This window comes from Oncorhynchus keta, chromosome 7 (assembly GCF_023373465.1).
Source record: "Oncorhynchus keta strain PuntledgeMale-10-30-2019 chromosome 7, Oket_V2, whole genome shotgun sequence".
NCBI lineage: Eukaryota > Metazoa > Chordata > Actinopteri > Salmoniformes > Salmonidae > Oncorhynchus > Oncorhynchus keta.
In genome coordinates, this window is record NC_068427.1 from 9,376,566 (window position 1) to 9,403,336 (window position 26,771).

General features: G+C 42.0%; 1 protein-coding gene across 9 annotated transcripts in view; it reads right to left on the minus strand.

Moving 5' to 3' along the window:
• The window catches only part of pms1 (PMS1 homolog 1, mismatch repair system component), a 66,014-nt gene that overhangs the window by 13,227 nt on the left and 26,016 nt on the right, over nucleotides 1-26,771 (minus strand). For 6 of the 9 annotated variants that reach the window (XM_035773207.2, XM_035773205.2, XM_035773204.2 and 3 more), the window contains exons 10-13: nucleotides 21,727-22,206; nucleotides 20,619-20,749; nucleotides 4,070-4,230; nucleotides 269-2,074 (exon numbers count right to left, since the gene is read on the minus strand). In XM_035773207.2, the coding sequence (XP_035629100.1) occupies nucleotides 1,877-2,074; nucleotides 4,070-4,230; nucleotides 20,619-20,749; nucleotides 21,727-22,206 (970 nt within the window). In that variant the 3' untranslated portion in view covers nucleotides 269-1,876. Of the gene's footprint in view, nucleotides 1-268; nucleotides 2,075-4,069; nucleotides 4,231-15,054; nucleotides 15,598-19,231; nucleotides 20,028-20,618; nucleotides 20,750-21,726; nucleotides 22,207-26,771 lie in introns of those variants that run through there. The other 3 variants (XM_052521926.1, XM_035773210.2, XM_052521927.1) reach the window with 3 other exon arrangements.

Here is a 26,771-nt window from a genome sequence, read left to right on the forward strand (position 1 = left end):
AGAAAAATACAATAATTTGCGTGTTATTAGTTGAAGCACACTGTTTGTCTATTGTTGTGACTTAAATGAAGATCAGATCAAATTTGATGACCAATTCATCCATTAACAAAAACTTAGGAGAGCATATTTATTATTACTTTGAAGAATTAATCAAAAGTGTTGTGCAAAATCTAAATATAATGTATGTATTAGATATTCATCTTATCGACTATGGATGTTTCTTGTAACCTTAAGACCTGCTTAACTAAATAAACTATGTAAAAAATAATAATTGTATAACATGCATTTATTGACTTTCATTAACATTAGTAAATATATACATACAACCATTTATTATGAAGACCTGCATAAAAAAAATAAAAAAACATCTAGATTATAAGCAGATCTTCAAATATGGGTTAAATAAAAATACATGTCAGCAATCTACACACAATACCCAATAATGACAAAGAGAAAATAGATTTTTCAAAAGTTTTGCAAATGTATTAAAAATAAAAAACAGAAAGAGCTTATTTACATAAGTATTCAGACCCTTTGCTATACAACTCGAAATTGAGCTCAGGTGCATCCTGTTTCCATTGATCATCCTTGAGATGTTTCTACAACTTGATTGGAGTTCACCTGTGGTAACATCACCAGTCTATATAAGGTCCCACAGTTGACAGTGCATGTCAGTGCAAAAACCAAGTCATGAGGAAGGAATTGTCCGTAGAGCTCCGACACAGGGTTGTGTCAAGGCACAGATCTGGGGAATGGTACCAAAAAAAAATGTATGCAGCAATGAAAGTCCAAGAACACAGTGACCTCCATCATTCTTAAATGGAAGAAGTTTGGAACCACCAAGACTCTTCCTAGAGCTGGACGCCCGGCCAAACTGAGCAAATCGGGAGAGAAGAGACTGTCAGGGAGGTGACCTTGAACCGGATGGTCACTCTGACAGAGGTCCACAGTTCCTCTGTGGAGATGGGTGAACCTTCCAGGAGGACTACCATCTCTACAACACTCCACCAATCAGGCCTTTGTGGTAGAGTGGCCAGACAGAAGACACTCCTCAGTAAAAGGTACGACAGCCCACTTGGAGCTTGCCAAAATGCACCTAAAAGGACTCTCAGACCATGAGGAACAATATTCTCTGGTCTGATAAAACCAAGATTTAACTTTTTGGCCTGAATGCCAAGCGTCATGTCTGGAGGAAACCTGGCACCATGTTTTTCAGAGGCAGGGACTGGGAGACTAGTCAGGATCGAGGGAAAGATGAACGAAGCAAATTTACAGAGAGATGCTTGATGAAAACCTGCTCCAGAGCACTCAGGACCTCAGACTGGGGCGAAGGTTCACCTTCCAACAGGACAACGACCTTAAGCACACAGCCAAGACAATGCAGGAGTGACTTCGGGACAAGTCTCTCAATGCCAGCCAGCCAGAACCCGAACATCTCTGGAGAGATGCGACGCTCCCCATCCAACCTGACAGAGCTTGAGAGAATCTCCAGAGAAAAAAGGGAGAAACCCCCCCAAAATTCAGGTGTGCCAAGCTTGTAGCGTCATACCCAAGAATACGAGGCTGTAATCGCTGTCAAAGGTGCATCAACAAAGTACTGAGTAAGGGTCTGAATACTTACGTAAATGTACTATTTCAGTGTTTCATTTTTAATACATTTGCAAAAATTTCTAAAAACCAGTTTTTGCTTCGTCATTATGGTGTAGTGTGTAGATTGATGAACAAAAAACAAGTTAATCCCTTTTAGAGTAAGACTGTAACATAACAAAATGTGGAAAAAGTCAAGGGGTCTGATTACTTTCCGAATGCACTTTATCCAGGGTTTGTTTTAACTAGCTCTATACCTCCATGGAAAAGGTAACAAAAGATAACAAAGCTACAAAATATTGGACATGATCTTCAGCGCCTCTTGTTCGGTGTCAGGAATGTCAGAAAGGTGGTGGAAAAAGGCTTGTCCATGGATGCAGGCTTGGCTGGTCTCCTCTAGCTGCTGTTGCATCCGCAAAAGTATGTTCTCTACATCCTCTTTGGCAAGGGTCACAGGCAGCTGACGGGCCAGTCGAACAGCTTCTCCCTTCAAGCGGAACACACCATCATGCATTAAAGGCAACATAGTGAGTATATTTGGCTTTCACCTAGAGATAGAGTCTTGATCTAGTGGTCTTGATGTTGACATTGGGTTTCTGCTTCTTGGCACCACTATCCTGGTCTGGGTCTTGATCTCGGCTCATAGTATCAGAAAATAACATTGTTTTTTGTAGTCTCTAAACTCATGTGGTCAAGATGCACCACCTTGCTTTCTGGCCAACTCAGTGGCCTTGGGGGTAAGAGTATCTGCCCTGAGATTGGAAGGTTGGGTGTTGGGGAGATGGATTTGTGGTTAGGCCCTGTGATAGACTAGCATCCTGTCCAGGTGGTGTACTTGTACATCAAGCTGTTTTATAATACAAACAAGAGGTAGGCTTTTGCCCCATGGGCCCATTCAGGTTTGGACATGGCTACTCTTACTTACCTTGCTTTTTAAACGTGGAAGCCAGATGCCAAATGTTTAGAGAGAATGTATTATTTCTCTGGGTCTCGTTTTATCACAATGAATTGGTCTTGGTCTCATCATGGTGTCAATATACAGGGTCTGGGTCTCAATGGGACTCGGACTGGAGTGTTCCGGTCTTGACTCCATCTCCACTTTCATTACATGATAAAGGGCTTTCAAAACCTTCACATCAATTTACCGCCAGGAAAGTACAGTATAGGAAGGAACCTTATGTATACACACAGTGCCTTCAGAAATTATTCATACCCCTCGACTTATTCTACATTTTGTTGTGTTATAGCCTGAATTCAAAATGCATTAAATCAATGTTTTTTCTCACCCATCTACACACAATACTCTATAACAGGGGTGGGCAATTCCAGTCCTAGAGGGTCGGATTGGTGTCACAGTTTTCCCCCAGTGAACAATAATCACCTAATCATGATATTCAGCTTAGAACGCAAATTTGATTAATCAGCTGCGTTTGCTAGGGATGGATAAAAAGTGTTACACCAATCAGGTGTGAAAACATGTACACGATTACAAGCATACCCTTGACACAATGCAGCCACTACTATGCTTGAAAATATGGTGAGTGGTACTTTAATGTGTTTTGAACACTTTTTGTGTTCAGGACAATAAGTGAATTTCTCTGCCACATTTTGTTTGCAGTATAACTAGTGCCTTGTTGCAAAAATGATGAATGTTTGGGAATATTTGTATTCTGTACAGGCTTCCTTCTTTTCTCTGTCAATTAGGTTAGTATTGTGGAGTAACTACAATGTTGATACAGCCTCAGTTTTCTTCTATCACAGCCATTAAACTCTGTAGCGGTTTTAAAGTCATCGTTGGACTCGTGGTGAAATCCCTGAGTGGTTTCCTTCCTCTCCGGCAACTGAGTTAGGAAGGACATATGTACCTTTGTAGTGACTGGGTGTATTGATACACCATCCAAAGTGTAATTAATAACTTCACCATGCTCAAAGGGATATTCAATGTCTGCTTTTTTTATGGTTACCCATCTACCAATAGGTGCCCTTTTTTGCGAGGCATTGGAAAACGTCCCTGGTCTTTGTGGTTGAACCTGTGTTTGAAATTCATTCTCGACTGAGGGACCTTACAAATAATTGTATGTGTGGGGTCCAGAGATGAGGTAATCATTCAAAAATCATGTTAAACACTACTATTGCAACTTATTATGTGACTTGTAAAGCAAATGTTTACTCCTGAATTTATTTAGGCTTGCCATTACAAATGGGTTGAATGACTCAATTACAGTCCAGAGTTTCATATTTAATTAATTTGTAAACATTTCTAACAACATAATTCCACGTTGATATTATGGATATTTGTGTAGACCAGTGAACCCCCCAAAAAACTAAAATTGAATACATTTTAAATTCGGGCTTTAACACCAAAATGTGCAGAGTCAACGGGTGTGAATACTTTCTGAAGGCACTGTATATTCACACATACATTTATTATTGTGTAAGTGAGCTTTATTTTCAGGTACATGAATCAATGTTAGTTTCACACCTGAAGGTAGTTGGTGACTTTTAGCGGCCGGCACTCCTGTACGGTCTTAGCATTCCTGTGCAGAACAGCTGTAAGGATCTCCCTGAGGTCCTCCATACCGAGGAAAGGCACGCAGTCGGCCATCGCTGTCACTTCCAGATGTCTCTCAGTGGACGAGGACCCTGGCCAAAGAAAGCAGAAAACAAGGATTAATATACTCTAGACACTAACAACTATCCAGGAAATAATAATAAATAAATATTGTGATTTACACCCATACTGGGGTCCAAGTAAAACATTCAAGGGACCAAATAGAGTGCTAAATGACTATTACGATGTCTTTGCAGACTGGAAACAAAATATTGAGGCGGAAAATGATCCTAATGGCATACAATGTTGTTGAATAAAAATTATACAGTGTTGGTCCCATGTTTAATGAGCTGAAATAAAAGATAACAGAAATGTTCCATACGCACAAAAAGCTTGTAAAAAATAGTGCGCACAAATTTGTTAACATCCCCATCAGTGAGCATTTCTCATTTGCCAAGATAATCTATCCACGTGACAGGTGTGGCATATCAAGAAGCTGATTAAACAGCATGATCATTACACAAGTAGTCCTTGGTGCTGGGGAAAATAAAAGGCCATTCTAAAATGCGCAGTTTTGTCACACAACAATGTCACAGATGTCAAGTTGAGGGAGTGTGCATTTTGCATGCTGACACCAGGAATGTCCAACAGAGTTGTTGCCAGAAAATTGAACGTTAATTTCTCTACCATAAGCAGTCTCCAACATTGTTTTAGAGAATTTGGCAGTACCTCCAACCGGCCTCACAACCACATAGATGTGTATGGCTTCATGTGGTCGAGCGGTTTGCTGATATCAACGTTGTGAACAGAGTGCCCATGGTGGCGATGGGGTTATGGTAGGGGCAGGCATAAGCTACGGAAAACAAACACAATTGCATTTGATCTATGGCAATTTGAATGCACAGAGATACCGTCACGAGATCCTTAGGCCCATTGTCGTGCCATTCATCCGCCGCCATCACCTCATGTTTCAGCATGATAACACACAGCGCCATGTAGCAAAGATCTGTACACATTTCCTGTAAGCTACTAAGACCTTGCAGGAGTGAAACAAACATTTGGGATGCTCTGGATCGGCGAGTACGACAGCGTGTTCCAGTTCCCGCGAATATCTAGCAACTTCACACAGCTATTGAAGAGGCAGGAGACAACATTCCACGGGCCACAATCAACAGCCTGACCAACTCTATGTGAAGGAGACGTGTCACGCCACTTGAGGCAAACGGTGATCACACGAGATACTGACTGGTTTTCATATCCACGCACCTAACTTTAAATGTTCATACATGATAAGCAGGGTCAAGTAAGTGCCGCTTTCGACACCATCAATCACCACATTATTTTGGAGCGATTGGAAAATAATTGATCTATACAGACAAGTTCTTATCTGGTTTAGATCTCATCAGTTCGTCTCTGTGGATGGTTTGTCCTTTGACAAATCAATGGCACGCTTCGGTGTTCCGCAAGGTTCCGTTATAAGACCACTATTGTTTTCACTATGTAGGGAAAGGGAAGGGAAAGGGGGATACCTATTCAGTTTTACAACTGAAGTCATTATGTTACCTCTTGGTGATGTCATTCAGAAACACTCAACTTTTACTGCTATGCAGACAAAGCACTAATTCCCAAAAGTTTTGGGACACTAAAGTCGATGGATAAGAGTACCTCCTTCCTGCTGCCCACTGCACTAGGAAAAACTGTCACCACTGATAAATCCATGATTATCGAGAATTTCAATAAACATTTCTTTACGGCTGGCCATGCTTTCCACCTGGCTACCCCAACCCCAGGCAACATCTCTGCACCCCCCGCAGCAACTGGCCCAAGCCCCCTGGATCCCTACAAATCAGCTGGGCAAGACAATTTGGACCATCTCTTCCTAAAATGATCCGCCACCATTGTTGCAACCCCTATTTACTAGTCTGTTCAACCTCTCTGTTGTATCGTCTGAGATTCCTAAAGATTGGAAACTGGCCGCGGTCATCCCCCTCTTCAAAGGGGGAGACACTCTAGACCCAAACTGTTACAGACCTATACAATCCTGCCCAGCCTTTCTAAAGTCTTCGAACGCCAAGTGAATCAACAGATGACTGACCATTTCAAATCCCACTGTACCTTCTCCGCTATGCAATCTGGTTTCAAGCTGGTCACGGCTTCACCACAGCCACGCTCAAATGTCCTAAACAATATCATAACCGCCACCGATAAAAGACTTTACTGTGCAGCTTCATCGACCATAGGCTAAGGATAAGGCTTTCGACTCTGTCAATCACCGCATTCTTAAATTGGCAGACTCAACAGCCTTGGTTTCTCTAATGACTGCCTCGCCTGGGTCGCCAATTACAGTTGAAGTCGTAAGTTTACATACACCTTAGACAAATACATTTAAACTCAGTATTTCACAATTCCTGACATTTAATCCTAATCTTAGGTCAGTTAGGATCACCACTTTATTTGAAGAATATAAAATATCAGATTAATAGTGGAGAATGATATATTTCAGCTTTTATTTCTTTCATCACATTCCCAGTGGCTCAGAAGTTTACATATACTGAATTTGTATTTGGAAGCATTGCCTTCAAATTGTTTAACGTTTTGGGTAGCCTTCCACAAGCTTCCAGCCTTCTACAAGCTTCCCACAATAAATTGGATTAATTTTGGCCCATTCCTCCTGACAGAGCTTGCTCACACACGCTGTTTAAGTTCTGCCCACAAATGTTCTATGGGATGGATGTCAGGGATTTGTGATGGCCACTCCAATACGTTGATTTTGTTGTCCTTAAGCCATTTTGCCACAACTTTGGAAGTATGCTTGGGGTCCTTGTCCATTTGGAAGACTCATTTGCGACCAAGCTTTAACTTCCTGAGTGATGTCTTGAGATGTTGCTTCAATATATCCACATCATTGTCCTACCTCATGATGCCATCTATTTTGTGAAGTGCACCAGTCCCTCCTGCAGCAAAGCACCCCCACAACATGATGCTTCACGGTTGGGATGGTGTTCTTCAGCTTGCAAGCCTCCCCCTTTTTCCTCTATACATAGCGATGGTCATTATGGCCAAACAGTTCTATTTTTGTTTCATCAGACCAGAGGACAGTTCTCCAAAAAAGTACAATCTTTGTCCCCATGTGCAGTTGCAAACTGTAGTCTGACTTTATGGCGGTTTTGGAGCAGTGGCTTCTTCCTTGCTGAGCGGATTTTCAGTTCATGTCGATATAGGACTTGTTTTACTGTGGATATATATACTTTTGTGCCGGTTTCCTCCAGCATCTTCAGAAGGTCCTTTGCTGTTGTTCTGGGATTGATTTGCACTTTTCGCGCCAAAGTACATTAATCTCTAGGAGACAGAATGAATCTCCTTCCTGAGAGGTATGACGGCTGCGCGGTCCCATGGTGTTTATACTTGCATACTATTGTTTGTACAGATGAACGTGGTGCCTCCAGGCGTTTGGAAATTGCTCCCAAGGATGAACCAGACTTGTGGAGGTCTACAAGGTCTTGGCTCATTTCTTTTGATTTTCCCATGGATGTCAAGCAAAGAGGCACTGAGTTTGAAGGTAGGCCTTGAAATACATCCACAGGTACACCTCCAAATGACTCAAATGATGTCAATTAGCCTATATCAGAAGCTTCTAAAGCCATGTCATAATTTTCTGGAATTTTCCAATCTGTTTAAAGGCACAGTCAACTTAGTGTATGTAAACTTCTGACCCACTGGAATTGTGCTGCAGGCTGTTAGCCAGCCTGCCAGCTTAGTGGAGTCTGCCACTAGCACAGTCAGTGTAGTCAGTTCAGCTATCCCCATTGAGACCATGTCTGTGCCTCGACCTGGGTTGGGGGTTTGCCTTAGCAATCTCACTAGGATAAAAACCTCCTCCATTCCTGTCATTATTGAAAGAGATCGTGATACCTCACATCTCAATATAGGGCTACTTAATGTTAGATCCCTTACTTCAAAGGCAATTAGAGTCAATTAACTAATCACTGATCATAATCTTGATGTGATTGGCCTGACTGAATCATGGCTTAAGCCTGAAGAATTTACTGTGTTAAATGAGGCCTCACCTCCTGGTTACACTAGTGACCATATATCCCAAGGTGTTGCTAACATTTACGATAGCAAATTTCAATTTACAAAAAATAAAAAAGACGTTTTCATCTTTTGAGCTTCTAGTCATGAAATCTATGCAGCCTACTCAATCACATTTTATAGCTACTGTTTACAGGCCTCCTGGGCTATATCCACCGTTCCTCATTGAGTTCCCTGACTTCCTATCGGACTTTGTAGTCATAGCAGATAATATAACATTTTTGGTGACTTTAATATTCACATGTAAAAGTCCACCCACTCCAAAAGGCTTTCGGAGCCATCATCGACTCAGTGGGTTTTGTCCAACATGTCTCTGGAACTACTCACTGTCACAGTCATACTCCGGACCTAGTTTTGTCCCACGGAATAAATGTTGTGGATCTTAATGTTTTCCCCTCATAATCCTGGACTATCGGACCACCATTTTATTACGTTTGCAATTGCAACAAATAATCTGCTCAGACCCCAACCAAGGAGCATCAAAACTCATGCTATAAATTCACAGACAAAACAAAGATTCCATGATGCCCTTCCAGACTCCCTCTGCCTACCCAATGACGTCAGAGGACAAAAATCCTTTAACCACCTAACTGAGGAACTCAATTTAACCTTGCTCAATACCCTAGATGCAGTTGCACCTCTAAAAACATTTCTCATAAGAAACTAGCTCCCTGGTATACAGAAAATACCAGAGCTCTGAAGCAAGCTTCCAGAAAATTTGAACGGAAATGGCGCCACACCAAACTGGAAGTCTTCTGACTAGCTTGGAAAGACAGTACCGTGTATTATCGAAGAGCCCTTACTGCTGCTCGATCGTCCTATTTTTCCAACTTAATTGAGGAAAATAAGGGCAATCCGAAATTTCTTTTTGATACTGTCGCAAAGCTAACTAAAAAGCAACACTCCCCAAGTGAGGATGGCTTTCACTTCAGCAGTAATAAATTCATGAACTTCTTTGAGGAAAAGATCATGATTATTAGACAGCAAATAACGGACTCCTCTTTAAATCTAGGTATTCCTTCAAAGCTCAGTTGTCCTGAGTCTGCACAACTCTGCCAGAATCTAGGATCAAGAGAGACACTCAAGTGTTTTAGTACTATATCTCTTGACACAATGATGAAAATAATCATGGCCTCTAAACCTTCAAGCTGCATACTGGACCCTATTCCAACTAAACTACTGAAAGAGCTGCTTCCTGTGCTTGGCCCTCCTATGTTGAACATAATAAACGGCTCTATCCACCGGATGTGTACCAAACTCACTAAAAGTGGCAGTAATAAAGCCTCTCTTGAAAAAGCCAAACCTTGACCCAGAAAATATAAAAACTATCGGCCTATATCGAATCTTTCATTCCTCTCAAAGATTTTAGAAAGGGCTGTTGCGCAGCAACTCAATGCCTTCCTGAAGACAAACAATGTATACAAAATGCTTCAGTCTGGTATTAGCACTGAGAGTGCACTTGTGAAGGTGGTAAATTACCTTTTAATGGCATCAGACCGAGGCTCTGCATCGGTCCTCGTGCTCCTAGACCTTAGTGCTGCTTTTGATACCATCGATCACCACATTCTTTTGGAGAGATTGGAAACCCAAATTGGTCTACACGGACAAGTTCTGGCCTGGTTTAGATCTATCTGTCGGAAAGATATCAGTTTCTCTCTGTGAATGGCTTGTCCTCTGACAAATCAACTGTAAATTTCGGTGTTCCTCAAGGTTCCGTTTTAGGAACACTATTGTTTTCACTATATATTTTCTCTTGGGGATGTCATTCGAAAACATAATGTTAACTTTCACTGCTATGCGGATGACACATAGCTGTACATTTCAATGAAACATGGTGAAGCCCCAAAATTGCCCTCGCGAGAAGCCTGTGTTTCAGACACAAGGAAGTGGATGGCTGCAAACTTTCTCTTTTTAAACTCGGACAAAACAGAGATGCTTGTTCTAGGTCCCAAGAAACAAAGAGATCTTCTGTTGAATCTGACAATTAATCTTAATGGTTGTACAGTCGTCTCAAATAAAACTGAAGGACCTCTGCGTTACTCTGGACCCTGATCTCTCTTTTGACGAACATATCAAGACCATTTCAAGAACAGCTTTTTTTCCATCTACGTAACATGGCAAAAATCAGAAACTTTCTGTCCAGAAATGATGCAGAAAAATGTATCCATGCTTTTGTTACTTCTAGGTTAGACTACTGCAATGCTCTACTTTCCGGCTACCTCGGATAAAGCACTAAATAAACTTAGTTAGTGCTAAATAAGGCTGCTAGAATCCTGACTAGAACCCCAGAAAATGATCATATTACTCCAGTGCTAGCCTCCCTACACTGGCTTCCTGTCAAGGCAAGGGCTAATTTCAAGGTTACTGCTAACCTACAAAGCATTACATGGGCTTGCTCCTACCTATCTCTCTGATTTGGTCCTGCCGTACATACCTACACGTATGCTACGGTCACAAGACGCAGGCCTCCTCATTGTCCCTAGTATTTCTAAGCAAACAGCTGGAGGCAGGGCTTTCTCCTATAGAGCTCCATTTTTATGGAATGGTCTGCCTACCCATGTGAGAGATGCAAACTCGGTCTCAACCTTTAACTTTATGGCTGCAGGGGCAGTATTGAGTAGCTTGGATGAAAAGGTGCCCATTGTAAACAGCCAGCTCATCAGTTGCTAATATATGCATATTATTAGTATTGGATAGAAAACTCTAAAGTTTCCAAAACTGTCCAAATATTGTCTGTGAGTATAACAGAACTGATAGTGCAGGCGAAACCCTGAGGAAAATCAAAACAGGAAGTGGCTTCTATTTTGAAAACTCCAAGTTCCATAGCCTGACTTTGCTCCATTTAAAGGGATATCAACCAGATTCCTTTTTCTATCGCTTCCTCAACGTGTCAGTCTTCAGACATGTTTTCGTTCTGGCTCATTTTTCAAGATAAAAGCCTGAAACTATTGCGTTAAAGTGGTCACATGAGTTTTGCTCGCGCAACAGAGTTTGGATAGGTATCGCTTTTCCCTCACCTACTGTGAAAGACATTTGCGGTTGATATATTATCGATTATATATTTTAATAACAACCTGAGGATTGGTTATAAAAAACATTTGACATGCTTCTGTGGACATTATTGAAACCATTTGAAATTTTCGGCTGCGTTGTCATGACCGCTCTTTCCTGTGGATTTCTGAACATAACGCAGCAAACGAAGAGGTATTTTGGATATAAAAATAATCTTTATGGAACAAAAGGAACATTTGTTGTGTAACTGGGAGTCTCGTGAGTGAAAACATCTGAAGATCAAAGGTAAAACGATTAATTTGATTGCTTTTATGATTTTCGTGACCAAGCTACCTGATGCTAAGTGTACTTAATGTTTTGTCGTGCGATCGATACATTTACACAAACGCTTGGATTGCTTTCGCTGTAAAGCATAAACTCTGACACGACACGTGGATTAACAAAAGGCTAAACTGTGTTTTCCTATATTGCACTTGTGATTTCATGAATATAAATATTTATAGTAATATTTATTGAATGTAGCGCTATGCTATTCAGCGGTTGTTGATGACACTTATCCCGTTAGTGGGATTGCAGCCATAACAAGTTAAGTCTTTACTGAAGACTTATCTCTTCAGTGGGTCATATGATTGAATGTAGTCTGGCCCAGGAGTGTGAAGGTGAACGGAAAGGCTCTGGAGCAACGAACCGCCCTTGCGGTCTCTGCCTGGCCAGTACCGCTCTTCCCACTGGGATTCTCTGCCTCTAACCCTATTACAGGGTCTGAGTCACTGGGTTACTGGTGCTCTTTCATGCCGTCCCTAGGAGGGGTGCGTCACTTGAGTGGGTTGAGTCACTGATGTGATCTTCCTGTCTGGGTTGGCGCCCCCCACCTTGGGTTGTGCCATGGCGGAGATCTTTGTGGGCTATACTCAGCCTTGTCTCAGGATGGTAAGTTGGTGGTTGAAGATATCCCTCTAGTGGTGTGGGGGCTGTGTTTTGGCAAAGTGGGTGGGGTTATAGCCTTCCTGTTTGGCCCTGTCCGAGGGTATCATCGGATGGAGCCACAGTGTCTCCTGACCCCTCCTGTCTCATCCTCCAGTATTTATGCTGCAGTAGTTTATGTGTCGGGGGGCTAGGGTCAGTTTGTTATATCTGGAGTACTTTTCCTGTCTTATCCGGTGTCCTGTGTGAATTTAAGTATGCCCTCTCTAATTCTCTCTCGGAGGAGGACCTGAGCCCTAGGACCATGCCTCAGGACTACCTGGCTGTGCTGCTGCTCTAGTTTCAACTGTTCTGCCTGCCCGCACCCGCGGTGACAAATAACATTTGATTTGATTTCTCAGCTCACTGGTCACCATAGCAACACCCACCCGTAGCATACGCTCCAGCAGGTATATTTTACTGGTCATCCCCAAAGCAAACACCTACTTTGGCCACCTTCCCTTCCAGTTCTCTGCTGCCAATGACTGGAACGAATTGCAAAAATCACTGAAGTTGGAGACATATCTCCCTCACTAACTTTAAGCGTCAGCTGTCAGAGCAGTTTACCAATCGCTGCAGCTGTACCCTGCCCATCTGTAAATAGCCCATCTAAACAACTACCTACCGCATCCCCATATTTTTTTCCTGCTCTTTTGCACACCAGTATTTCTACTTGCACATCCTCATCTGCACATATATCACTCCAGTGTAAATTGTTAAAGTGTAATTACTTTGCCAGTATTGGCCTATTTATTGCCTTACCTCCTTACTTCATTTGCACACAATGTATACAGATTTTTCTATTGTGTTATTGACTGTACGTTTGTTTATCCCATGTGTAACTGTTGTTTTGGTCACAGTTGTAAATGAGAACTTGTTCTCAACTGGCCTACCTGGTTAAATAAAAAGGCTAAATATTTTTTTTTTTTAAACTGCTGTACATTTTGATGAAACATGTTGAAGCCCAAAAATGAACCCTCGAAGCCTGTGTTTCAGACATAAGGAAGTGGATGAAGGCACATTTTTTACTTTTAAACTCAGTCAAAACAGAGATGCTACTTCTAGGTCTGCTGTCGGATCTAACAATTAATCTCAAAGGTTGTACAGTTCTCAAATAAAACTGAAGGACCTCAGCGTTACTCTGGACCCTGATCTCTCTTTTGACGAACATATCAAAATTATTTAAAAAGACCCACTTTTTTCTGGCTTCGTAAAATTGCAACAATCTGAAACTTTTCGCCCAAATGATGCAGAAAAGCATATCCATGCTTTTGTCACGTCAAAATTATAAATACTGCAATGCTCTACTCTCCACTACCCGGACAAGGCACTAAATTAACTTCAGCTAGTGTTAAATATGGCTGCTAGAATCTTGACTAGAACACCCCAAAAAAATAATATTACTCAAGTGCTAGACTCTGGCTTCCTGTTAAGGTTAGGGCTGATTTCAAGGTTTTACTGCTAACCTACAAAGCATTACATGAACTTGCTCTCCGATTTGGTCCTGCTGTACAAACGTCAAGGCATTGTCTCTGCCTCGCCGGCTCCCCTCTCTCCACTGCGATTTTCTGCCTCTGAACCTAAGGGAGCTGATTCACTGGCTTGCTCGCACTCTCCCATGCCCTCCCAAGGAGAGGGGCATCAAGTTGTACCAGGCTTGACTTGAGTGCGTTGAGTCACTGACATGATCTTCCTGTCCGGCATTGCACCCCCTCGGGCTCTTGTGGTAGGGCGAGATCTTCATGGGCTATACTCGGCCTTGTGTCAAGGTTGTAAGTTAGTGGTCTGTTGATATCCCGTTGGAGATGTGGGGACTGTGCTTTGGCAAAGTGGGTGGGGTTATCTCCTGTCTGGGGGTAACTTTGGATGAGGCCACAGTTTTCCCCCAACCCCCCACCTCAGTCTCCAATAGTCTATGTGCCAGGGAAGCTAGGGTGAGCATGATCTTAGGTATGCTCCCTCTAATTATCCCATTTCGCTTATCTCTCCCATAGGACCTGAGCCCAACGAACATGCGTCAGGACTACCTGGCCTGACAACTCCGCTGTCCTCATCCCCAGTCCATCTGGTTTGCTGCTGATCCAGTTTCTGCTGTTCTGCCTGCACCTGTTCACCGGACGTGCTACCTTGTCCGGGACCTGCTGTTTCGACAACCTCCCTCTCTCTACTGCACCTGCTGCCTCGGCCTCTGAATGCTTGGTTATGAAAAGCCAACTGACAGTCACTGCTGAGGTACTGACCTGTTGCACCCTTAAACACTGTGCTTATTATTTGACCCTGCTTTTACTTCATCTTGAAGAACAATTTTGCCTTAATGGCCATGTACAATGCATTCGGAAAGTATTCAAACCCGTTCCCTTTTTCCACATTTTGTTAAGTTATTACATTTTACAAATGTATTGTTCTAATACACCCACAAGCCTCACAAGACTCGTCTGAAGTTCCCCGGTACCAGTTAAAAAATGAAGTAGACATGGAGATATTTTAGTTTAGTGCCTAAGGGGATAAATACATGGTAAAATGTTTTTAAATAACAGTTTCCTTATTCCTTCTTATGTTTAGGGTAGGGGTTAACATTAGGTTTAGGGTAGTGACGTCCCAAGGATCCCGGATAGCACTGACCCTAGCAAAACAGTCTTGTAGCCTCGCTTCTGCTTCATCAGACCAATTCCGTATTGATCGTGTCACTGGTACTTCCTGTTTGAGCTTTAGTTTGTAATCAGGGAGAAGGAGAATAGAGTCATGGTCAGATATGGCCAAAGGGAGGACAAAGGAGGGCCTTGTATGCGTTTCTGTGGCTAGAATAAAAGTGATCTAAAGTTTGTGCCCCTAGTGGCACAGGAGACATGTTGGTAAAAGTTAGGTAGAATGGTTAAGGTCTGCCTGCGTTAATGTCTCCACCCACCAGAAACGCTGCCTCTGGTCAAGTGGTTTCTTGTTTGTTTTTGCCCCCATACAGTTTGTTGAGTGTCAGAGGTGTGGGATTGTGGAGGGATGTAGACAGCCATGATAATTACAGATGAAAACTCTTGGTAGATAAAAGGGTCTGCAGCTTACCATGAGGTATTCTATATCAGGTGAGCAAAAGCTAGAGATTTCCTTCACACTGGAAGCAGTGCACCAGTTGTTTATGAAGAGGCACACCTCTCTTCCCCTTTGGACTTGCCCGAGGCTGCCTTCATCCGATCGTGCCGCTGCATGGAGAAACCACTGAGTTCTACGTACATAGTCATCCAGTCACGTTTCACTCAAGTCTCTCCGATATGAGCTTCTTCACGAGTCTCCTCCATCTTATTCTTGAGTGACTGGACATTTGCCAATAGTGTGCCAGTCGGTTTTCTCTTCGTCTCAATCTCACCAGGATGCCGGCTCGTCTACCGTGTCCACACCCTCTGTGTTTTGGTAGCCCATGAAACAAAGGAATGGGGTATGAACAAGGGAACAGCGGAGTCAGAATTGAAGTCGGATTCGAAGTCAAAATCGAGATTAGTAACTGTCAATCTGATGTAAAGAAGTGTGTGTGTGTGGCGGTCATATGTGTTACAAGTATGAACGTTTAACCAAAAAAAGTTAAAACCAACACAAAAAAGTCGATAAATAGCAAAGTTGGGTTGGAACTCTTAAGATGTCGCCCTTCTCTGTTGGTGCCATCTTTCCATCAGATTCCATGTAACTTTAAAACACATGTAATCAGTTACTCCAACCCTGTGTGCTACTATTATGAGGCAAAACCCTTGCCTGTGAACAAATATTTGTGTTGAACCCATCGGAATCACATGACACACAAAACGTAGGTTTCTCTATTGCATCAAGATGATATGGGTTAAGTACTTGCAGTGGCAGGTGACTCAAGACAACACAGTCGCCATGCATTAATCACTCAGTAATGAGGAAAAACATTGGCGAAAGGAAAGCAAATGTAATAGGGGCCGCACTGGCAAAGGATCAAATTTGGGTAAATAAGCAACAAGCCGCCACTCAGCTATTCTGTAGGATAGAACATAGCACAACTTAAGTTCTAAGAGACCTCGGAGACAACAACCACTGTGACCATTATAATACCAATACCACTCATTTTCCTATGACCAGAAATGTGAGCAATATTACATTACTGTTAAAAATCTGATATTGCTACTACTGTTGGCAATCGCTCCATCCTGGCTACCTAGTCTCACATTCACACCCACCTGCTGGGATTGGCAACAAAAATACTTGGAAATTCTTCCCTCTCTAAAGGGCAGCCATTATCTTCACCTGCACACTGTGGTACAAACCCACTGTGAGGGCACAATGCCTGGCAAAATGCCAAAGTCAACTAAGGTGACCCATACCGGCACTAAAAAAAAACAGGATTTGGAGAAGGCCTTTTGCACTTTTCAACAGCAAGAAAAAAATAAGGTCACACCAACTGAAGACAAGGGGGATGGGGAGTAGTTTGCTTTAGCTTTCACAGCCATTCAAGGTATTTGAGACTGTTCAGTACCATCTAACACTATTAATAGTGAACATATACACATTAAAATGCAGAGAAACTGTGTGGATGTCATATGAAAAACAGAAATATACCCGTACACAAACACTGACTGAAAAATCAAAACATTGAAAAGCTAATAAAAATGGTAAATCAGTTGTCTGAATCTTGATGGGAATTTCCCCCCTCCACATTTAAAGCATTGATGGCAAGGGATTATGACTAATGATAATGGGATGGATTCATCATCGTTAATCCCCCCAGAGGGAATTCGGTCCCAAGTCAGCACCTAGACAAGTTACTTGAAAATGTTGAACACTGAAAACCCACTTCCATACAAAGAAATGCAGAACCTTGAATAACTTTAAATATGTTGCATATGATGGAAGCATTTTGGGGAGAAATTATTTTTTCCCTCTCATCCACTGCTAAAATAATACTGACAGAAATAATTTACCATAATCCTGTAACTCCAGCTCTTATGTTTGACATTTCTAAATCATTTGTGAACTATGACATTAATGACATCCAATGAGCCCAACCTTTGTCAAATTGAATTGCACAATCCTTCAGACCTTTAAACAGCTTGAATCAAGGAATAATAAAAGGCCCATTTTCTAACAGAAGGAAAGGGTGGGCTGTAAAATTCAGTTTTATGTACCAGCGAGAGAAAGTAAGTAAGATGAAAGGATAGGACCAGGAAAACATTGAAGTCATCAAATAGGTTAAATGTTTTTTAAAACAACAACCTTGAATCATTTTTAACAAGTCAGCAAACTTTCACTGGGTCCAACTGCATTACCAGGACCAGGGAAATGCTGACCAATATATTTGACAAAAAATGTTAATTGTATATTTCGTCTCTCTGTGTTTGGAAATGTTCTTTCAATTCGCATGAGGCTCAATGCATCTCCCCGGAGAAAGCATTCGAGCCAGTGAAAAAGCACCCCTCTGTCTGTATATGTAGGCCATCGATCTGATGCTCTCTGGTCGCAGGCCTCCTAATTGTCCCTAGAATTTCTAAGCAAACAGCTGGAGGCAGGGCTTTCTCCTATAGAGCTCCATTTTTATGGAATGGTCTACCTACCCATGTCAGAGACGCAAACTCGGTCTCAACCTTTAAGTCTTTACTGAAGACTCATCTCTCATATGATTGAGTGTAGTCTGGCCCAGGAGTGGGAAGGTGAATGGAAAGGCTCTGGAGCAACGAACCGCCCTTGCCGTCTCTGCCTGGCCGGTTCCCCTCTTTCCACTGGGATTCTCTGCCTCTAACGCTATTACAGGGGCTGAGTCACTGGCTTACTGGGGCTCTCTCATGCCGTCCCTGGAAGGGGTGAATCACCTGAGTGGGTTGATTCACTGATGTGGTCATCCTGTTTGGGTTGGCGTCCCCCCTTGGGTTGTGCCATGGCAGCGATCGTTGTGGGCTATACTCAGCCTTGTCTCAGGATGCTAAGTTGGTGGTTGAAGATATCCCTCTAGTGGTGTGGGGGCTGTGCTTTGGCAAAGTGGGTGGGGATATATCCTTCCTGTTTGGCCCTGTCAGAGGGTGTCCTCGGATGGGGCCACAGTGTCTCCTGACCCCTCCTGTCTCAGCCTCCAGTATTTATGCTGCAGTAGTTTGTGTCGGGGGGCTAGGGTCAGTTTGTTATATCTGGAGTACTTCTCCTGTCCTATTCGGTGTCCTGTGTGAATTTAAGTGTGCTTCCTCTAATTCTCTCTTTCTCTCTTTCTTTCTCTCTCTCTCGGAGGACCTGAGCCCTAGGACCATGCCCCAGGACTACCTGACATGATGACTCCTTGCTGTCTCCAGTCCACCTGGCCGTGCTGCTGCTCCAGTTTCAACTGTTCTGCCTTATTATTCGACCATGCTGGTCATTTATGAACATTTGAACATCTTGGCCATGTTATAAACTCCACCCGGCACAGCCAGAAGAGGACTGGCCACCCCACATAGCCTGGTTCCTCTCTAGGTTTCTTCCTAGGTTTTGGCCTTTCTAGGGAGTTTTTCCTAGCCACCGTGCTTCTACACCTGCATTGCTTGCTGAATTTGGCCTCCCTTAATAATAAAAAAATAATAATAGCCAATCAGCTAAACTGAGTGAGCTCAACTGTGAATGGTCCTGGTATACCAAAAAAAAGTGTCAATGGATGCCAGTTTGGATTTTGCTTCCCTCCACTCCAGAAATTGCCAAGAAACTAAAGATCTCGTAGAACGCTGTGTCCGACGCCCTTCACAGAACAGCGCAAACTGTCTCTAACCAGAATAGAAAGAGGAGTGGGAGGCCCCGATGTCCTCTTGCTCAGTTGAACAAGTACATTAGTGTCTAGTTTGAGAAACAGGGCAAATAATAAATAATACCCGAAACACCAGTCTCAGCGTCAACAGTGAAGAGTCAAATCCGGGATGCTGGCCTTCTAGGCAGAGTTCCTCTGTCCAGTGTCTGTTCTTTTGCCCATCTTAATCTTTTATTTTTATTGGCCAGTCTGAAATATGGCTTTTTCTTTGCAACTCTGCCTAGAAGGCCAGCATTCCGGAGACACCTCTTCACTGTTGGCGTTAAGACTGGTGTTTTGCGGGTACTATTTAATGAAGCTGCCAGTTGAGGACTTGTGAGGCGTCTGTTTCTCAAACGAGACACTAATGTACTTGTCCTCTTGCTCAGTTGTGCACCGTGGCCTCCCGCTCTTTCTATTCTGGTTAGAGCCAGTTTACGCTGTTCTGTGAAGAGGGGGAAAAAAAGTTGTAATAGTCATTTACAACAGTATTTCTCATCAATTTGATGTTATTTTAATTGACCATTTTTATTGCTTTCTTTCAAAAACAAGGACATTTCTAAGTGACCCTTTTGAACGGTAGTGTATATAGTCTTTATTCATTCCTACTTAGATGTGTATTGTGTATATATGTTGAGTAATTTGTTCGATACTACTTAGATATTACTGCACTGTGGGAGCTAGAAGCACAAGAATTTCACTACAACAGCATCTGCTAATCACACGTATCCCCCCAAAATTGATTTAATTTATCTGGCGAGTTTCTCCCATTCTTCTCTCCAGAACCTCTCAAGCTATGTCAGGTTGGATGGGAAGCGTCGCTGCACAGCTATTTTCAGGTCTCTCCAGAGATGTTCGATTGGGGTCAAGTCTGAGCTCTGGCTGGGCCACTCAAGGACATTCAGCCACTCCTGCGTCATCTTGGCTGTGTGCTTAGGGCAATTGTCCTGTTGGAAGGTGAACCTTTACCCTAGTCGGAGGTCCTGAGCGCGCTCTGAAGCAGGTTTTCGTCAAGGATCTCTCTGTACTTTGGTCAGGATCGAGGGAAAGATTAAGAGAGCAGTCTCCCAGTCCCTGAAAAACATCCCCACAGAATGACGCTGTCACCACCATGCTTCAACGTAGGGATCGAGCCAGGTTTCCTCCAGACACGCTTTTCGGCATTGTCGTGACCGCAATATCCGGTCGAATTCTCAGCCAAACGTGAAGAACTAACAGTTATTAGTTATTTCGGCTACAAAAATAATATTTTTGGAAAAAAGGAACATTTGCTATCTAACTGAGAGTCTCGTGAGTGAAAACATCCGAAGCTCAAAGGTAAACGATTTAATTTGATTGCTTTTCTGATTTGTGACCAGGTTGCCTGCTACTAGCAAGGCATAATGCTATGCTAGGCTATCGATAAACTTACAAATGCTTGTCTTGCTTTGGCTGTAAAAGGCATAATTTCAAAATCTGAGATGACAGGGTGATTAACAAAAGGCTAAGCTGTGTTTCACTATAATTTCATGAATATTTTCTAGAAAATATTTTTTGTCCGTTGCGTTATGCTAATTACTGTAGATGACAAAGCTCCCAGATGGGTAGTTACAAGAAGTTAAATATGGCTATTTGTCAACTAAACAACCAATGATGAAAATCTATTTAATTCATATTCTACCCTACCTGGAGTGAGTGTGATTTGAAACCCGTTGGCCACAAGCCTGGGATCAGAGAAGATGGCCATTCCTCTCAGCTCAGGACTTCCCTTCTCCATTGTACAGAGAGACTGAGTATACTCAGCACCCCCTAGGATACTAAAAAAAGACAAGCACATATTGCATTAACAAAGGACAACAAATCTATACCTGGTACCACATGGGACAATGATCCCTAAAGTAATCATGTACACTGTACAAAAATATAAATGCAACATGTAAAGTGTTGGTCCCGTGTTTTAGGAGCTGGAAAAAAAGATCCCAAAAATGTTTCATACGCACAGAATGCTTATTTTGCTAAAATTTTGTGCACAAATTTGTTTACATCCCTGTTAGTGAGCATTTATCCTTTACCAAGATAACCTTGTGCTGGGGACAATAAAAATCTACAAACAAATGTGCAGTTCTGTCACAACACAATTCCACAGATGTCTCAAGATGAGGGAGCATGCAATTGGCATGCTGACTGCAGGAATGTCCACCGGAGCTGTTGCCAGATAATTGAATGTTAATTTCTCTACCATAAGCCAATGTCTCTTCAGAGAATTTGGAAGTACATCCAACCAACCTCACAACACGTGTAACCATGCCAGCCCACACCCGGGCTCTCTTCACCTGCAGGATGCTGATAAGTATTTATGTCTGTAATGAAGCCCTTTTGTGGGGGAAAACTCATTCTGATTGGCTGTGCCTAGCTCCCCAGTGGTGTGACTGGCTCCCAAGTGGGTGGGTCAGTGCCCTTCCAGGCCATGCCCCTGCCCAGTCATGTTTCATTCATAGATTAGGACATTATTTATTTATTTCAATTGACTGATTTCCTTTTATGAACTGTAACTCAGTAAAATCTTTGAAATTGTTACATGTTGCGTTTATATTTTTTGTTCAGTATAATTATAAAATTACAATTCTACCCAGTAATTTATAAGTACTGTATAGCAGGTACCAGATGGTACCAGATAGTGTTACATAATGACTAGATTATATAATGCTTTATGAAATAAACTTATGAGCGAAGAACAAGATTGGGTCAATGTTCACATTTCACTGTTGGGTAACGTATCACTCAGATTTCTCACCTATCTGTTAACTGTATCGGGTTCTGCAGGCTCACTGCTGGAAGTATATTATTCTCCAGAAGTCTCTTAAACAGCAAGGCCTCCTCCACCCGAAATGGATTTAACAACATGAGCTTTCTACCACATAAAACGACCCAGGCGCTTTGAGAGGCCAAGCGGTTTACAAGCCGGAGGCCCTGAGGTCTTGGGTTGCTCTGGAACGAGAGGCGATGAAGCCGCTGCCTGAGGGTAACCACACTGAACGGCGGTAGTGGCTGTGAGGGCTTTGGCCCAGGGCTCCTCTTTTTCTGGGGCTGGGAAAAGAAGAGCTGGTCTAGGACCGGCTGGTTAGAAGGCAGGACCTTGCGTTTCTGGCCCTGGGGCCGACTCAGCGGGGAGACCAGACAGAGCCGCCTCTCGGGCTCTCTCACATCTCGATCAGAGGCCAGCTTGGTCTGGAGGTCATAGAGTTCCAGGTGTTTCTTTGCCTTATCCTCATACCTGCAAGGACCAGAAACCAATTAAGAAATGGTATATTATCATCTCCAACATAACAAAGGTATCTCACTCAAAATCAAAATAATAATCAAAATAAAGTTTAATGAAAATATGTTTATTATTTGAATATGTTGGTAACCCATTGTATTAAAGACATAATGCCCTCGAAATAGATAGATAGATAGATAGAACAGGAAACTAGGCGTCTGTCGCGCGTCAACAATGTTGCTCTCCACTTTCTAGAGGACCGAGTTGAGATCAGTGGAATGCCCCCAGTTGAATTAAAGTATGACAGATGAGGGAGAAAATTCTGCCGTTTGATTGCAATTATGCAGAGGGTGTCGAAAAGAGAACACACAAAAGGCTATTGTATAAAATACCTGTCTCCAGATTACATATTCAAACAAAGGGCAACCATGGCATCCGTGACAAAGGGAGAAGATGGTCTTCCAAGCTACATTTTCAGATATTAATTAAGCAATTCTAATTTAGTCAGAATTTATTTTCATTTCAAGTTAAGGCGAACTTCATTTCAAGTTACCTGGATCGCTAGTTAACGTTACAAATAATATTACTACACAGATCATAAATGTATATCAGTGCCATTTGCATTGCTAGTTATAGCCTAATGTTAGCTAGCTAACATTGAACCTGGTTGGTTAGCTACCTGCAGCTTCATGCAGGGTAGTAAGTAACATTGTGAGTTGGGATTAAGGTTCATTGTTTAACTAGTTACATGTCTGAACTAAGACTCCACTATATGCAAGTAACCGTTTCAATGGAATGTTCATGATGTCACTGCGACAACTGGCTATCTACCCCGAATTCAGAGGTTTTAGAACAACTACTCATTCAAGGGTTTCTTTATTTTTACTATTTCTACATTGTAGAATAATAGTGAAGACATCAAACGTATGAAATAACACATATGGAATCATGTAGTAATCAAGAAAAAAAAGGAGGGTAACACAAATCAAAATTTTATATTTGAGATTCTTCAAATAGCCACTTTGCCTTGACAGCTTTGCACACTCTTGGCATTCTCTCAACCAGCTTCATGAGATAGTCACCTGGAATCAATTTCAATTAACCGGTGTGCCTTAAAAGTTAATTTGTGGAATTTCTTTCCTTCTTAATGCGTTTCAGCCAATCAGTTGTGCTGTGACAAGGTAGAGAAGACCGCTATTTGGTTTTTTTAAAAAGTAGTTAATATTACGTCAAGAACAGCTCAAATAAGCAAAGCGAAACGACAGTCCATCAATACTTTAAGACATGAAGGTCGGTTAATGTAGAACATTTCAAGAACTTTGAACGCTTCTTCAAGTGCAGTCGTAAAAACCAAGCGTGATGATGAAACTGGCTCTCATGAGCACCGCCTCAGGAATGGAAGACCCAGAGTTACCTCTGCTGCAGAGGATAAGCTCATTAAAGTTAGCAGCCTCAGAAATTGCAGCCCAAATAAATGCTTCAGAGTTCAAGTAACAGACACATCAACATCAACTGTTCAGAGGAGACTGCGTGAATCAGGCCTTCATGGTTGAATTGCTGCAAAGAAAACACTACTAAAAGGACACCAATAAGAAGAGACTGGCTTGGACCGGCGGAAATCTTTGAGATTTTTTTGGAGACTTTTGGTTCCAACCGCTGTGTCTTTGTGAGACGCGGTGTGAGTGAACGGATGATCTCTGCATGTGCATTTCCCACCGTGAAGCATGGAGGTGGTGGTGTTATGGTGTGGGGGTGCTTTGCTGGTGACACTGTCTGATTTATTTAGAATTCAAGGCACACTTAACCAGCATGGCTACCACAGCATTTTGCAGCGATACACCATCCAATCTGGTTTGCGCTTAGTGGGACTATCATTTGTTTTTCAACAGGACAATGACCCAACACACATCCAGGCTGTGTAAGAACTATTTGACCAAGGAGGACAGTGATGGAGTGCTGCATCAGATCTGGCCTCCACAATCCCCCGAACTCAACTAAATTGAAATGGTTTGGGATGAGTCAGACTGCAAAGTGAAGGAAAAGCAGCCAACAAGTGCTCAGCAACTCCTTCAAGACTGTTGGAAAAGCATTCCGCGTGAAGCTGGTTGAGAGAATGCCAAGAGTGTGTAAAGCTGTCAAGGCAAAGGTGGCTATTTGAAGAATCTCAAATAAACAAATCTAAATATATTTCATAACACTTTTGGTTACTACATGTTTCCATATGTGTTATATAATAGTTTGTCTTCACTATTATTCTACAAATGTAGAAAATAGTCAAATGAAAGGAAAACCCTTGAATGAGTAGGTGTTCTAAAAGTTGACCGGTAGTGCAGGTTTATTGAAGGTGTCACAAGTTGCAACCACTTAAATATCCTAAATTCACATATGGAATCTTGATTCAAATTACTTTGTGAATCTAAGTGGGTCCCAGTGACATGCAGTAAATCATAGCTTAGAAAATGTGCAGAAAATGTCAAGATGAAAAACAGCTGCTACTAGTAGTCAGATGGGGGTGGGAGGTGAATCACTCAAAATGGAAATGGGGGACTGTTAACATATCCAGTCTTGACCTTCCACTTGGAATTGTCCACATTCCTGCCAATTAACATCAGTGGCAGTGTGTTGAGGTTTGCTAGCTGCTGTCAATACATACACTTTTTGAGTCACCTCAAGGCTATAGGTAAGGGCTAAAGTAGCGATAACATGCTTGAAAGCAATAACAACTGCTTGTATCCAAGTATGATCAGATATTGGTTCAATACACAAAAATAAGAATTTAGCTCCACAAACCTCATTCATTCAAAAAACACAAATCTTTCTCCACATTTTGTATGGCATCTGTTTGGCACTTCCTTTCACAAGTTGTGTGTTAATGTGTTGAGTCGGCAAATAAAGAAACCCATCCCATTTTACTGTCAATCTGCCTGAGTCGTTTATGCCCTGAAACACCCCGTTTAAATTTAAGGAAACAGTTGCAAGTGAAACAGGAAACAGCAGTCCAGGGTGACAGAATAAAAAAAGTAATTGAACCCAATTCAGAATGCGCAAATCATTGGTTGTCAGAGGGACATGTCTCCGTTTCTGGGAAAGTATATTAAAAATAAGCTAAAAGCGGTCCCAAAAAAGTTGACCTTTTAAAGTTTGTAAACTTTTGTGAAGTGCAGAAGCGATACCAGTATTCTAATGTGAAAGGCTCCAAAATGAGCATTTGTGGGGAGCTCAGGGGACAGAGAAATTTGGGGTGCTCCCAAAATTCTGGAGTAATATTGTCAGCGTTGCTATATAAAAAAAAAATGTAAGTGTCCATCTATACTGTAAATCACCTTCTACCAACGCCGTACCTTCTGGAAGTCCAAACAGTACAGCCTTAAGACAAAGGTCCACCTACACAACAGCAATGTAAAGCAGTAAGGCAATTTAAGTCTCCCTGGATATTATTAGGTAACACAATGTTTGCATTTAGAGCCTGGCTTTCATAAGAGAGGATCAAAAGTAAATAGTGCCTGCAATAAGAAGTCAGTGCTTCTCTAGCACAGGGATTCTGGAGGAGGATCTGGTCTATACATTTAGCTGGAAGACAGACAGTGTTTTTGTTATCTTTCCTCATTCTATTGCTTCATATAATCACAACAAATAAAACATTGCAAGAGCTACATCAAGCGTGGGGGGTCTGCTAACTTCCATTCCCACACGCTTCCTAGTAAATAACCCCATGGGTTTATGGCACTGCATCCACACATGCAACTGACCTGTGTTACTAAAGTTCATGCGAAAGCGATAACGATTCCTAGAAGTGGCATGCCACTTAACAGCAGCGTCGAAAAGAGCCAAATATTTGCCTCCTCTTATTTCATGTTTAAGACAGCACTAACACATGGCGCGATTCTAAAACAGATGTCTTTTTCCATACACTCGTCCATACCTTTACATAGGTTCCACACGTAGGCTAATGCTGATACACATTTTCCATCATTTCAATTGGTATGCAGTAATCTACGATAAATTCAGTAGAGGCTAATGAGGTTATTCCATGTTGTTCGGTCTGGATTTACTGGCCTGTGAAAGTGTATCTGGATGTTGTTAGAAGTCCAGAGAATGGTAGTACGACATGCATTGCTCATCTTTGATACGTTCGATTAAAATAATTCTACAATGTCAGGAAAGCACAAAGGCGAGTTGCCTTGTGCGGAATCATGAGTCATGCAGACCCTATTACAGTGTGCTGTGGTATGGATACTGCGGAAAAATCATATCCTCTCAGTTGTGGAAAGGCAATTAAAAAAAGGTCACAAAGTGTAAGATGTGCAACATTAGTGTAATTCCCCAAAGTTGCAAAATGTTCAAAATATTGATAGCACTTTATAATAGCTCCACATAATAAAGCATTTATTTATGAATTAATTAGTAAATCATTTATTCATAAATGATTAATCATTACTCATTTGTAAATGTTAGTAACCTGGTTATTCCCACATTTATAAACAACTTATAAAGTATTTAATAATGATTCATAAGATGATTAATATTGTTCCTTATAAAACATTTACTAGTCATTAATTAAATATTTGTGTGGTCTCATC